The following is a 14,722-nucleotide window of genomic DNA, read 5'->3' on the forward strand; positions in this document are numbered from 1 at the left end:
AGGCTATCTATGCGGCTTCTGTGAGCAGTTGCAGTGTCGTAACCAGTCAATAGCACCAGAGCTCATCATTTTCTTCACAATCCCACCATACAACAGTGTGTTACATTCTGAGCCAAAATAACAGGGTGGTAAATGGGTTTGTAAAACTACATTTGGTCAATGCTAAAGTGTGGGGTGCCAAAACTTTAGCCCAAAAGATGCTGGGTCCAAAAGCTCCTCCATGCACAGACAGTACTAAAGAGCCCCAGTGAGAGAACTGCCCATTGCTCCACCATCAGTGTGACCTTTTGAACATTCCTACATTCATTCCTATAAGGAAAAAAAGTTGAAATGTTTACGGACACATATCTATGAGAATGTTTTGGTCACAAAATGTGTGCTCGGACTCTTACTGTACTCTTACTGTATTGCACTTCCCTGAAAGCTGTATACAAGCATATATGCCAGATCAGGGAATGAAATGGAAGAGAGTTGGAACTGATGATATTGTCGATTTCTGGAATACTGTCGGAGGAGTAGCGGCTCCAACAAACACAGGTGGAAAACATAGGTGGAATAGTAAGAAAGATTAAGATAAAGATAAGACTTAAGAAGACTAACACACTAATTAAAATACTGAATATATGAATTCTATGGCACCTTTAATGAAGTGAGGTGAGCGTGTGATGCTCCAGACATGCAGCTGTAGTTTGTACAGTGCTTATTGGTGGGGTACAGCTGTTAGCTACATTAGCCTCACAGATGCAGTGAGAAATTCAAGAAGCAAGCTTTAGAAGGCCGACGTGCGATTGAAAACTGAGGGAAAAACTTCTCCTTTGACGAAAAGCTCTGTACGGAGCGCTGTAAAGGACTCTTCACATTCCCCTTGCATAGCACGCAGAGGGTGAAAAAGCTGGAGAAGCACAGCGAGTATTAGAATACTGAAATGGCTGGAGTGGAGCAGCGATGGCCTGTGCAAAATAAAAGAGGAGGAAAAGTCAGCGCTCCCTGCCTTCTCTCCCTCTCTCTCTCTCTCTCTCTCTCTCTCTCTCTCTCTCTCGCTCTCTCTCTCTTGCTCTCCCTCTCCTTCTCACAGGCCTTTAGCTGTGCTTTGATGTATCTATAATTAGGCCTTACAGTCTATGATGTGCTCAAAAATCAAATCTGAGTAAAACAGCGCAGCCGAGAGATAGAGAGAGAGAGAGAGAGAGAGAGAGATGGAGCGAGGCAGGCAGAGAGGGGAGAAATTAATCGGCCGGCGTTTGATGTGCTTGATCAGAAACATGTTTATTAACTGCAAAACGATGGCAGTAATTAACCCGCAGACAGCTTGTTTTCTGAGGCGCCGTTCATGTGTCAAACGGTCCATCCCTGCTAAAGCCAGCGCACTCCTCCACCTCTCCCTCTCCTCCCCTCACTCTTCCTCTCGTCTGTTGCCCTCTCCATTCCCCTCAGACCACTTTCCTCGTCAATTAGCTGGCGGGCTAGCCCCCCCCCCCCCCCCCCCCCCCCACTCCCGCTCGTTTCCATAAAGAATTATAGCAACCACAGCGCGAGCCGTCTTTAAGCCAGGCTGGTATGGACGCATGCATGGGCCTTAGTGGATACAGCTCATGAGGATGACCGTCACTCAAACATGCAAACGAACTGACCGCATTTAATCAGGATGAAGCTGCTGAGATCAAATCTTCAGCTACTCTGCCAAGGGAGGAGACAAAAAGTGTGTGTGTGTAGGTGTGTGTGTGAGAGAGTATGTGTGTGTGTGTGTGTGTGTTTAGAGGGCGAGAGATTGAGCTTTCACGGTCAGTTGACTTCAGCACTCTTTAGGGGTCAAAGGTCAGCGGTGTTGTCCTGAGAGGTTGAGGTTTTGGAATGGAGGATGAGACCGTGATGTCAGAGGTGACAGGAACAAACACACACACACACACACACACACACACACACACACACACACCATGGGCTGGGAGTTTTCTCCAGGGAAGAAAAGTTCATGCCACAAGAAAAAAGAACCAAAATGGCGCACACACACACTCACACACACACTCACACACACACACAAACAAACACACAGAAAGCTAACCTATAGACAAACACAAGTAAAACAAGTCATATGGGTAGTGGGTAATATGCCTCCCATTCCACCACATTCCAAGGTCTGAGATGGGTAACCTGAAGGGTCAGGAAGGGATGCACATGGTCAGCAATGCTTAAATAGGCTGTGGCATTCAGGCCATGATTGATTGGTATCAATAACAGGCCCAAAATGTGGCAAGAAAACACTCCCCACACCATTACACCACCTCCACCAGCCTGGACTGTTGACACAAGGCAGATCGGGTTCAAGGATTCATGCTGTTGGTGCCAAATTCTGACCTTGACAACTGTGAGCCTCAGCCGAACTCGAGACTCATCAGACCAGGCTTCGTTGGTTTCTCCAGTCTTTAACTGTCCAGTGTCTGTGAGTCTGCGTCCACTGCAGCCTCAGCTTTCTGTTCTTGGCTGACAGAAGTGAAACCTGACGTGGTCTTGGCTGTTGCAGTCCATCCACCTCATCCGCATTCTGCTCGCCACAGTTGTACAGACTGGTTATCTGGGTTACTGTAGCTTTAGCTCCAATAAGGCCGGCTATTTTCCACTGATCTTTCTTAACAACAAGGTGTTTTTATCTGGAGAACCTCCGCTCACTTGTCTCTTGTCTCGCTCTGAGGGAACTCTAGAGACTGTTGGGCTGAAAAGCCCAAGAGAACCGCAGCTCGGAAATATTCAAAACAGCAAGTCTGGCTCCAACAATCATGTCACCTTGAAAATTCGGATTCTGATGGTTGATGTGAACATTACCAGAAGCTGCTGTCCTGTATCTTCATGATTTAATGCACTGCACTGCTGCTCCTTGATAGGCTGATTAGATAATTGTGTGAAAGAGTAGGTTATACAGATGTTCCTATAAAGTGAGCAGTAAGTGTACATTTCAAAAAATTATAAGATTATAAACATATTTTTAAAGGCCAAAAGTCTCCAGACACTTCTTCTAATTAGTGAATTCAGCTATATCCATGTGCATCTTGCATAATCTTCATAGAAAAGCATTACAGATAGAGCAGCCATACATACATCAAATACTCAATGGTAAATGTCATCTAGAGGGTATAAAGCCCCCCAACACTGAGCTGGGGAGCAGTGGAGCTGCGTTCTCTGGGGTGATGGATCTCCATATCATGGAAAACTGAATTGTATCCATTTATTGTTTCTGAAGGAAGAGAGCATGTAAAGTATGTAACATTGTAAAGCTATAAAAGACCTAAAAATTAATGTTTATGTTCTATAAACCCACAGAAATGCCGTATATGGATCTCAAAGGGGGGGGGGATTCAAGACAGATGTAGGGATATGGCCCCTTTAAGCTCATGTCTGAGCGGTCTCTGGAGAGCACCGTCCACAGTCTGGCCAGTGAGAGCCAGTCCCCGCCACCACACGCCTTGAATATTAACACTCATATTCAAATGACTAAACAAAGGCCCTCCCGGCATGTGTAAGACACACCCGACAAACACCCCTGGAGTTATCAGAGGGAGGCAAACCCACAGCCTGCTAACCACTAACACACAACCCCCCCCACACACACACTTCAAAAGCAGAGAGGAGGAATGGCTTAACAGATCTGGGTTCAGGGACAATGTTTGAGTGTATGTTCGTGTTGTGGAGAGAGAAAGTGTGTGTGTGTGTGTGTGTGTGTGTGTGTGTGTGTGTGTGTGTGTGTGTGTGTAAGTTTCAGCGTATTTGTGTGTAAGAGAGTGGGAGAGATCAAAGACGAGTCAGCTGAGCCAGCTGTCATAGCTGTTAGTACACCTAGCCTAGCAGCTGCAGCTTAGTTCATGGACCTTCAGAAATGTCCCTCTGACCCACCATAGACCACACACACACACACACACACATACACACACACACACACACACACACACACACACACACACATACACATACACATACACACACATACACACACAGAAATTCCCTTTAACTTATTATTCAGCCATTAATATTCATATAGATATATTAAACACTGGCAGGCAAAAAGAACTGATTAGGTACAGTGGCATGCTAAAGCTTGGGCACTACCGGTCAAAATTTTAAGCTGCATTTATTGCTGACACAAATGTGCAAATGCACACACACACACAGTTTGATTTTTGTCCCTGAATAACAGTAATTAAACATACTTAATTACTGTGGAGCAGTGGAACTGTGTTCTCTGGGATGATGGTGCTCCATCCAATACTTTTGGGATGATGAGGTGGGGATCATCCAACAGCCTGACCTTACCAACACTTCTGCTGCTGAATACAATCAAATCCTCACAGCAGTGCTCCAAAATCTAGTAGAAAGCCTATAAACTCTTTTTAACACCCGGAAGAAACAGTGAATGAGCAAGTGTCCCAATACTTTTGTCCTTATATCGTAGCTATCTGAGTAGAAGAAGAACTGACCTCTGAGGGGCATAAAGTTAAAGATGATTAAAATAATAACAATAGAAAAGGAAATGATCCCTAATGCAAATGTTTGGGCACCCCAAAAGATTACTACTAAATTAATTAATTAAGCTAATTAATTAAATTAATTAGTTTGGAAAATCCAAGTGATGTCAATTTTAAAGCTTGATAAACACTCTGGCACAATTTGCGGCCATGAGCTTCTCTAAGCAGGTGCCTAGAACATTAAAACAGAGGACGCCCACAAATCAGAAGACTTTAAGAAGACAGAAAAGTGTTTTTTTTGTTGCGCTGTTTTCTAATGGAAGTAAGAAAAGACAAGAACAGTCCTGTTAGAGAAAAAGGCCATCAGGAAGATTTAGCAGCCTCTGGAGTGGTGGTGCACTGTTCTACTGTGCAGTGCCACCTGCACAAACTTGACATTTGTGGAACAGACATTAAAAGAAAACACTTTCCCGTGTCCTCGTCTCAGAATTCAGTCTTTTGAAAACATGCCCTGTGAAGACCACAAGGAGCAAGGTTTGTTTGGAGACAAACGGATGCAAAAGTTCACAAGAACACCTTTCCAACTGTTAAGTACAGGGGGCTTGTGTTGCAGCCAGTGTCATGAAGGTACATTCAAATAAATATCAGCAAAATCTAGAAGCAAACATCACACAACAACCAACTTGAAGGCTTTGCCATGTCACTTACAGTCCCCCGATGTAAACATCTTCGGAAAGCAAGACGGCCCAGGAATCTCTGAGCTCTGTCTGTCCATCTGTCTATCTGCCTCAACTGTTTACAGGAGCGGCACTTTTTCTCCAGATCGTAATTGTTTCCCTCTCACTTTCTCACCCACTAGGAACAACCGCTGAGGCCACGTGTGTCTTTGTGGGCAGGTGTGCCCATATCGTTAATGTACTTTCGCAAAAACACAAGATTAACACTCACCAGCTCCACGAAAGACAGGCCGCCGTAGCTGTGAGCAACAACAAGGACGTTCCTGGCTCGAGATTTGAAAATGAAGTGGTCCCACACGTAGAGAGTGTGGTCCTCCGGTGAGCAGTTTTCCTGCAGAGAACGAGACATAAACACACACAAAGAACTGTGAGTGAGAGAACTGAGATAACACACACACACACACACACACACACACACACACACACACACACACACACACAGTTTGCTCCAACATGTTGAAGCACATCCTCCCCGGATCAATGAGCCTTGCATATTGCAAATGCCCCAAATGTAAAAACCGATAGCTCCCGTGACGTCAGGTTTAAATCTTAATTTGTACCCTGCTAAGCGATCGATGTGGCCTTGATACAAGCGGTAAGCACATAATCGGCCAACACGGGGGGAAGGTCACAACACCGGAGCGCAGACAGAACACTCGTAATTAACACGGGCCTGAGGTGATGAGAGAGAGAGACAGAGAGACGCAGAGAGAGAGAAAGGGCATTCATTCAGCAATGGCTCTGGCATCGATCTGTGGGTTTGTTTGGAGAAGCTGTAGATTGGCGAGGCGTGCGCTGGCCGGGATTTGAGAATTGGAGTAAAAAGTATTGGGAACTGAGTTTGATTAAGAACTGCATTCAAATATTCCCGGAGGGGTGATCAAGAGTGTGATGCTTACAGTGGAGCGCTGCATGTATTATCTGTTAGTGGGTTTCATAAAAGCAAACGCTACAGTTTGTTTTAAGGCACCGTTTATAAAATGATAAAATCCACCAAAACCGAAGAGAATTCAAGTGGTCCGAATAAAAAAACAGAGGGGCGAGTTGGGGCATTTGTAGGCAAAAAAAACTAAGGCAACTAAAAAAAAATATATATATATATATATATATATACGGCTGTGTCAAATCATCTGAAATGATCTGACTCTGAATTTCTTAATGAACTTTTTGTTTGGGAAACTTAGTAGTAACACTCTGCACATTTCCATCTCCCAGCTCTCTTACATGCTTCAAAATGGTGCTACATTACAGCCAGAAAAAACGTGATAAAAGTAACATTGGATCAATAGGATTTATTCATTTGAGCAGGTTCTGTTGGAAGGGCTGTACATTCACACTGCACTACAATTTAAAAGTTCTGAAATCCAATTACATTAATGTTGTGAAAGTTCGCTGTGTAATTACACAAAGGTAATCATTTGTGAAAGTCTAAAATGTAATTGTGAGAATGTAACAAATTGTTTAATACCTATAAGCACTTTCACAAATGTAAGAAGCTGTTGAATTTCGATACGCAAAACACAAGTGTGAGACGTTGTACAGTTCCAGTGTTTAAGTACACAATTGCAACAAGTTATTGAATTTGAAATATAATAACATCAAGGTACAAAGCTAAAATTTTTATATGTAATTATACAAAAGTAACAAGTTGTGGAGTGTGAGTGTTGTACAATTCCAATATATAAGTACAAAACTGCAACAAGGAATTTTGAAATGTAAATTCATAAATGTAAGAAGTTGTGAAGTTCTGATATGTAATTCTATGTAATACAACAAGAATCAGTTATGGAATTTTGATATGCAAATCATTGTGGAATTCCAATATCAAACTGTTATGAGAGTTAAAATTCTGCTGTTGTGGTGTAGCGAGTCTAGGGCAGTTAGAGCGGTTAGAGCGCCGGGCTATTGATAACAGTGTTGTGGGTTTGATACCCGGGCTTGACAAGCTGCCACTGTTGGGCCCTTGATCAAAACCCTCAACCCTCTCTGCGCTGGAGTTGGCTGCCCACCGCTCTGGGGGTGTGTGTGTGCTCACTACCCCTAGTCTACTAGTGTGTGTGTGTGTGTGCTTACTACCACAGATGGTATACTGTACATACTTAGTTTTTTTTAGTGTGTGCAGACCCACCCATCGCAAGGTGACATTTACATTGTTGATAAGCTCGAACAGTGTGTAGCTCTTCTGGCTCTCTTGCATCAGCATTCATGCAGCATTCATTGAGCTTCAGAAAACAGCTTAATAACTGAATTAGAACTGAAGCTGCTGACAAGGAGGGAGAGATTTCCTGCCACTCCTGGACAGAACGCGCATCGGCAAGGAAATAAATATGAAGGATAACAAACAGGAAAGGGGTGTGGCAGCTGGCGTGTGTGATGCAACCGAGAGAAAGCAGGCTCCGCCTCATACACTTCAGAGCACCGCGACGGACGCAAGCCTCCGTGTGACATATCCAGTGGCATCAAAGGCCTTTGAACAACTCACTCAGTCTCACACTCTCTCACACACACACACACACACACACACACACACACACACACACAAAGGGTACCATTAGAGAAAGGATATTTTCTAATCACAGGTACACTCACACTCTCACACACACACACACACACACACACAGACAAGCAAATGCTAACTAGCTGTCACACAAAAAAACTCCAAAATGGCAACTTGCCAATAGAATTGGACTCTCTGGAGCAGATAGACATGAACCTATTGGCACCATGTCTAATGCCAGGTGTGAGCTAGAGGGGTATAAAGCCCCCTCAGCATTGAGCTGTGGAGCTGTGGAACAGTGTTCTCTGGAATAATGGTGGTGCTCAATCCAGAACCTTGGGACAGGGGAGTTGGGGATTATGTCACTGAATACAATCAAATCCTCACAGCAAACTGCTCCGAAGCCTAGTAGAAAGCCATCTCTGGACAGTAGAGACAGTTACTCCAACAAAAGCAGGATAAACTCTTTTAATACCCTTGATTTCAGATGAAATTATGAACGAGCAGGTGTCCCAATACTTTTGTCCATATAGTGTACGATCACAGTGTGCTGTGCCTCGACTCCACCGGAGGTCTTTAGATATTAGGGGACTGACCACTCTGCTAGCATGTGTGTGTTTGTGTGTGTGTTTGTGTGTGTACACGTGTGCGTGTGTGCGATGTTTGGGAATGAATGAGGCCGCTCCTCTGTGACACACTGGCAACACCAGGTAACACCCCCCCCACCTTATCACCCACGCACAGAGTCCAACATCTGGCTCAAACACACAAGTAAAGGTACACACACATGCGCCCACCTACACACACATTGTCCACCATGTGATTGACTAGCTGCTCTGATAGAGGCCACACTTATCGCCACAGCATTTGCATATTGTGTAATTATTTCCTGGGGTTAATTAGCTCGGCTAAACAGGCTGCCCTCCGAGACCACCTCCTGGTGACAGATTCACCTGTCTGTCTGCCTCCCCCTCTCTCATCTCTCTCCCCTCACTCATTCTTTCTCCCTTCCTTCTGTGACCATCTCTCTCCTTTTCTCCCTCTCTTTCCCTTTCTGTCTCACTTTTTCCTTCTCTCTTCCTTCTCCTTCACTCACTCTTTCTTTATATCTCTCTCTCTCTCCTTTTTCTCTTTCGCTTTCGCTAATCTTTCCCTCTGTCTTCTTTTTGTGCCCATCTCTATCTCTTTTTCCCTCCATTTTTCTCTCGCCCAGCTCTCTCTTTCTCTCTCTCTCTCTCTCTCTCTCTCTCTCTCTCTCTCTCTCTCTCCTTCTCTTTCTGCCCATCTCTCTCTCAATCTCCCTCTCTTTTTCCTCTCCACCCAACTTTCTTTTTCTCTGTCCCTCTCTTTCTCTATGTCCCTCTCTTTCTCCATGTCCCTCTCTTTCTCCATGTCCCTCTCTTTCTCTATGTCCCTCTCTCTCTCAATCGCCCTTTCTTTTTCCTCTCCGCCCAACTTTCTCTTATTTTCTCTCCCTCTCTTTCTCCATCTCCCTCTCCCTCTCTTTCTATGTCCCTCTCTTTCTCCATCTCCCTCTCTTTCTCTCTCCCCATCTCCCTCTCTTTCTCCATCTCCCTCTCTTTCTCTATGTCCCTCTCTTTCTCTCTCCCTCTCTTTCTCCATCTCCCTCTCTTTCTCCACGTCCCTCTCTTTCTCAATCGCCCTCTCTTTTTCCTCTCCGCCCAACTTTCTCTTCTTTTCTCTCCCTCTCTTTCTCTATGTCCCTCTCTTTCTCCATCTCCCTCTCTTTCTCTATGTCCCTCTCTCTCTCAATCTCCCTTTCTTTTTCCTCTCCGCCCAACTTTCTCTTATTTTCTCTCCCTCTCTTTCTCTATGTCCCTCTCTTTCTCTATGTCCCTCTCTTTCTCCATCTTCCTCTGTTTCTCTATGTCCCTCTCTTTCTCCACGTCCCTCTCTTTCTCCACGTCCCTCTCTTTCTCCACGTCCCTCTCTCTCTCTCTCAATCGCCCTCTCTTTTTCCTCTCCGCCCAATTTTCTCTTATTTTCTCTCCCTCTTCTCTCTTTCTCCATGTCCCTCTCTTTCTCCATCTCTCTTTCTCTCTCCCTCTCTTTCTCCATCTCCCTCTCCTTCTCCATCTCCCTCTCTTTCTCCATCTCCCTCTCTTTCTCCATCTCCCTCTCTTTCTCTATATCCCTCTCTTTCTCTATATCCCTCTCTTGCTCCTTACTACCCTCACTTCTCTTTCTGCCAAACTCTCTCTCTCGCTCTCTGTAAGTACCTCGCTCTCTCTCTGTCTTCCTTCCTCTCTCTCTCTCTCTCTCCTTTCTATACTTCCAGTCTGTCTCTCAATCTTTTCTCCCTTGCCCACTCCCAGCTTAATCCTAACCTGCAGTGTCTCAGACAGACCAAAGGGATGTCTGTGTATGTAGGTGTGTGTTTACGTGTTGAGATCATCCGCAGTGTGGTCTCTATACACACCGACACAACAAACACAGCGTGGAGCTTTCAAGCACAGAGACGGGCTCTGAATGAAGGTGCTGGGTCATTATGGCTCTCTCCCTCTCTCCTGTGATCACCACTCTCAATGCCCCGCACATAATCCTCCTCTTTTCCTCTTCCTGTTTCAACTCAGCCTGCAATGGTGCTGGACACACAACTCCCAGCATGCAGCAGCCACTCACATCTAAACACCACCACTCACAGTTAAAGAACACTCCAGCATCAATCGACCTAAATTCCACCTCAACAGACGGCCACAGACGGACAGCAATTTCAACACATGACCCTGTACTCAGTTTACATACAGAATTACAGAACACTGATAAGGGGGCAGCCGTGGCCTAAGGGTCAGAGAAGGTGGCTTGAGAATGGAAGGTTACTGGTTTGATCCCCAGGACGGGCAGGATGCGTGGGGTGGGCTTAGTGATGAACCTCCTCATTCAACATTAATGGCTCGGGTGCCCTTGTATGTAGCCTTCAAGTATTTCAAACAAACAATACAACCTGTTACGGCACAGCAGTGTTAGCTGGCCACCAGTGTTCCCCAGCCTGGACAATAAAACCAAAAAAGTAAACTAGTTTATTAGAACGGCACCAATCTGGTTTCCACTATCAAGTCCAGCATTGGTTCATAACTACAACGTGCAAGCCAGTGCTCATTACATGTCAGTAACAGCTTCCTTGTATTAAGACCCAGAGGTGTTTTGACCGCCAAAACGAAATAGGTTTAACTATGAATAGGTAAAGCCAACACTGCAGTTCTAGTGAGTAATCAGAGTGGTCAGATGACCGGAGCTCTGTTCTTCTAGGTGTAAGTAGGTAAGTAACCTCTTAGACTTAACCTCTAAGTGTGCAAGCCCACATTTTAATTCTTTCCTCTTATAACTGCATTTCCATTATGATTAACATAAGTTTCATAGGCCCCAAAATAGAACCCTGAGGGACTCCACAAGATATGCTTCAACCACACAGAATATCTTTTGCATTAGGATTAATGACTGAATAATAAATCTAGGGTTCAAAGGTTTTATCATTGTTACTATTTTAATAAACAGCCCTTTGTCCAGGGTAAATTAAAATATCAGTAATTTAACAGTTGGAGATTTTTCATAGAGATTTATCCAGGTGTGTTCAGTGTCTCAATGTTTGTCTAAAATGTATGAATCGAAAATGGATGAATTAATGGATAATAAGGCTTTTTCCACATTAATAAACCCTTTTTATATACAATCATTGTAATTACTTTATACTCATCATCCATGACATTAGCATCACCTACCTAACATTAAAGTAAGTCCCTCTTGTGCCACCTCAACAGATCTAATCATCTGAGGCATGGACTCCACAAGACCTCTGAGGGTGTCCTGCAGTATCTGGCACCAAGACATCAGCAGCAAACCTTTCAAGTCCTGTAAGTTGTGAGGTGAGGCCTCTATGGATCGCATTCGTGAGCCTTGGGCACCTATGACCCTGTCAATGGTTCACCGGTAGTCCTTTCTTGGACCACATTTGGTAGGCACTGACCACTGCGCACCAGGAAAATCCCACAAGACCTGCCTGATGTTTTGTAGATGTTCTGCCCAGTTTGGTTCTTGTCAAAGTGGCTCAGTTCCTTACGCTCGACTATTTTTTCACCCTCGGACTGTTTACTTGCTGCCTAATATACACAGACATCACTGTATATAGCTGTAGCTGAGGATAATCAAATGTTATTCACTTCACCAGTCAGGGGTGCTAATCTTATAGTTAAAAAATGGAGATTCCAAACTTTTGAATGGGTAGAGTACATACAGGCAGGATCTTAGAACACTATCAATTCTGGTGAGGAAGAGAGACAGAGGTAGAGAGAGAGAGAGAGACAAAGAGAGAGAGAGAGAGAGGGACAGAGAGGCTGGTAAACTCTGAGACAGCGAGATTCTCCCCCCCTCTCAACACTTTGACAGTCGCTTGCCTCCTGTCTGCAGTCAGCAGAGAAATGTCACCAGCTGCATGGAACTGCCATGCAATCACTGTCGCTCATTCACTGTCTTCCATCTGTAAACTACACCTGACAGCCTTAAATGAAAGCAGGCATAAATACGGCATGGACAAACAACAGCAGTCGCTCGCTAGAGCTAAGACACAAATGGCAAATCTCTTGTTTTGACGAATCAGGAGTTCCTGTGTTAGCGAGAGGTGGGTGTTAGTGTGCAAACAGCATATCATGCACGAGGCGGAAGGCTTTGCTGGAAGGTGAAAGAACCGAAGGAAAGCACACAGGGCCATGTTTGGGGAAGGAAGAGTAAATACAGGATGGAAGAATAGCAGGACGTCTCAGGATGAGTGAGATTCGCGTAGGCGTCCGTTCAGACTGTTCCGCGCGTTAGCTAAGCCATGGAAGCTGCCTGGGCTCTGTGCTAATTGCCTACTAGCAGAGACAACAAAACACTCAAGCATAAGAAATAACCTTGAGGTAAACTGAGTTCCTGCAGGGCAAGCAACCTCGCAGCCATTCCTTTCGTCTTTGTTAATTACAGCTGCTTTCACAGAGCTTAGGTCAGGCTACAGTAAGCCAGAACTGTTAGCATCCATTCATTCACGCTGAATGATCGCGAGGCCCGAGCAGTCCAAGTCTCCGAAGCACCTTTTGAGAGTGCATTCCGATTTCCACTGCTTGACTGAAATGACTACCTCCCTCGACCACAGGCGCTGGGTAAACACGGCTCTCGTACACCTGAACCCTCAGCTCATTTGAATAACAAACTGTCAACAGGGAACGAGCTCATTTTCCTTTTGGTGAGCGATTAAACATTAAACAAATCTGTAATTACACATTCATTTGCTCGCCATCAACACTCCATTCCTCTCAGCGTGGACCTTCGCTGACCACCATTTGCCCGGATGCCCATTTTAGCATTCAACAAGCAGTTAGCTAGGCTAACGCAGCACGCTTACAGTTTGATAGTGAGGAATAAAAGATGGACGGAACTCGATATGGTCCGTTTTTGAATGTCAGCAGTGTTCAGGAGCGCTCTGCGTGGCTTGATAAAGCTGGAGCAGCGTTTGGTGGTGGCGCGTGGACTTCCTGATAGTGCGGAAAAACTAGCTGCCTCAGGCTGGCTAAATAACTACTGGCACTCGCTTCCTGTAGATCTGTTCTCCACACCTGGCCAGTCACGGACAAGGTGCCCTTTTAGAGACAAGAGGGACAAATGAAAGAGCCCTGGTATCACACACGGGGGGGAGATCAAGGTACAACCCAAAAAAGGAGCTTGCTAGCTTGAAAACTGTAAGACTTTAACTACTGGCAAGCCCACTGGAAGTCAGGCAAGATGACAGCTGAGGCCGGCGGAGCGGATGCGGATAGAATAATAACATCCTCAGCGCCCGGAAATAGAGAAAAAGCGGGAATAGAAAGGCAAAGAATAAAAAAACAAGGGAGCTGGAACGTCAAATAAGGAATCCGAAGGCTGGTGAAAGGAAGCCTGGTCCGCATGCCACTGTACGGAGGCCTGACTTTGCTGCCACGAAGCTAATTTCGAGAAAATTTGGGAGCACATTGTTTCAAATCAATAACTCATTAACAACGTACAAAAGGACTTGTGCCTGGCTCGCGGGGGTTCCTTGTTAAAAGACAGCTCTCGGCTGCATATGGCCAGAAAGGTCATCTTCGTCACATCTCAGCCTGCCTCGCGCCAAGCCTGCGATTGTCAGATTAAATTACTCCTCGGGTTTAATTGACGCGGGGCGAGGTACGCGGGCGGCCGCTCGGGCGAAGGCTTCGGAGGAAAGGCCTGCTGTGAGGGGCCTTGCTTCGGGTCCTCGCAGCAGATTGGATGTGTTTAAGGTTGACCTGACAGGAAGATTGGGAGCAGACATCAGAGCGGAGCTGCAGCCAGCAGGCCTCGCCCCCGCAACGGGTGCAATGCACAGCTTCAAGAAACGACAAGGAGCTCGGATGACGGGGAGGGCTAGGAAGCAGCTCACGTGCAAAAAATAACACACCTTTTTCGAAACACAAACAGCTGCAGTCGGACACTGCGAATTCAAAGTTCGGAATCCCGATATAAAAGTTTGGAATTTCAGAAATAAATCATAGAAATATATTTATGACAGAATTAATTCTAGTCCTCAAAGGAAGCTGTGAAAAATATAAGTGACTGTCAGCTTGACTACAAATAAACAATCGTAGAAGTGTGGGAATTCTAGACTGAACAGTTATTGACAGTAATGTAGCCACAGTTATGTCAAGCTTTTGTTTTCTGGCAGAACTTTCTGGCAGATTCTGATTTACAAAAGTAGTGTTAGCTTTTGCTCAAGTATCTCACTGTGGCTAGGTGGCTATGATAGCGGCGAACCATTCAAGCAACATTAGCATTGTTACCTCTGGCTCAATTTAAATGTTATTTAATTATATATACACGGTGTCCAAAAGTCTGTGGACACCCCTTCCAACGAATGCATTCAGCTACTTAAAGTCGCACCTATTGCTGACATGGATGTGCAAATGCATGCACACAGCTTGTCTAGTCCCTGTAGAGAGGTATCGCAACTGAAATAGGACTCTCACCCACAGGCACCATGACTAATTCCAGGC

The 14,722-nt window shown here is 45.1% G+C and overlaps 1 protein-coding gene across 2 annotated transcripts in view; it reads right to left on the reverse strand.

The window, feature by feature from the left end:
* Window positions 1–14,722, reverse strand: part of arb2a (ARB2 cotranscriptional regulator A) — a 232,725-nt gene that overhangs the window by 114,614 nt on the left and 103,389 nt on the right. For both annotated transcript variants that reach the window (XM_072664476.1, XM_072664477.1), the window contains exon 8: window positions 5,400–5,519. In XM_072664476.1, coding sequence (XP_072520577.1) covers window positions 5,400–5,519 — 120 coding nt within the window. The remainder of the gene's footprint in view (window positions 1–5,399; window positions 5,520–14,722) is intronic.

Source organism: Salminus brasiliensis, chromosome 20, assembly GCF_030463535.1.
Source record: "Salminus brasiliensis chromosome 20, fSalBra1.hap2, whole genome shotgun sequence".
Classification (NCBI taxonomy): Eukaryota; Metazoa; Chordata; class Actinopteri; order Characiformes; family Bryconidae; genus Salminus; species Salminus brasiliensis.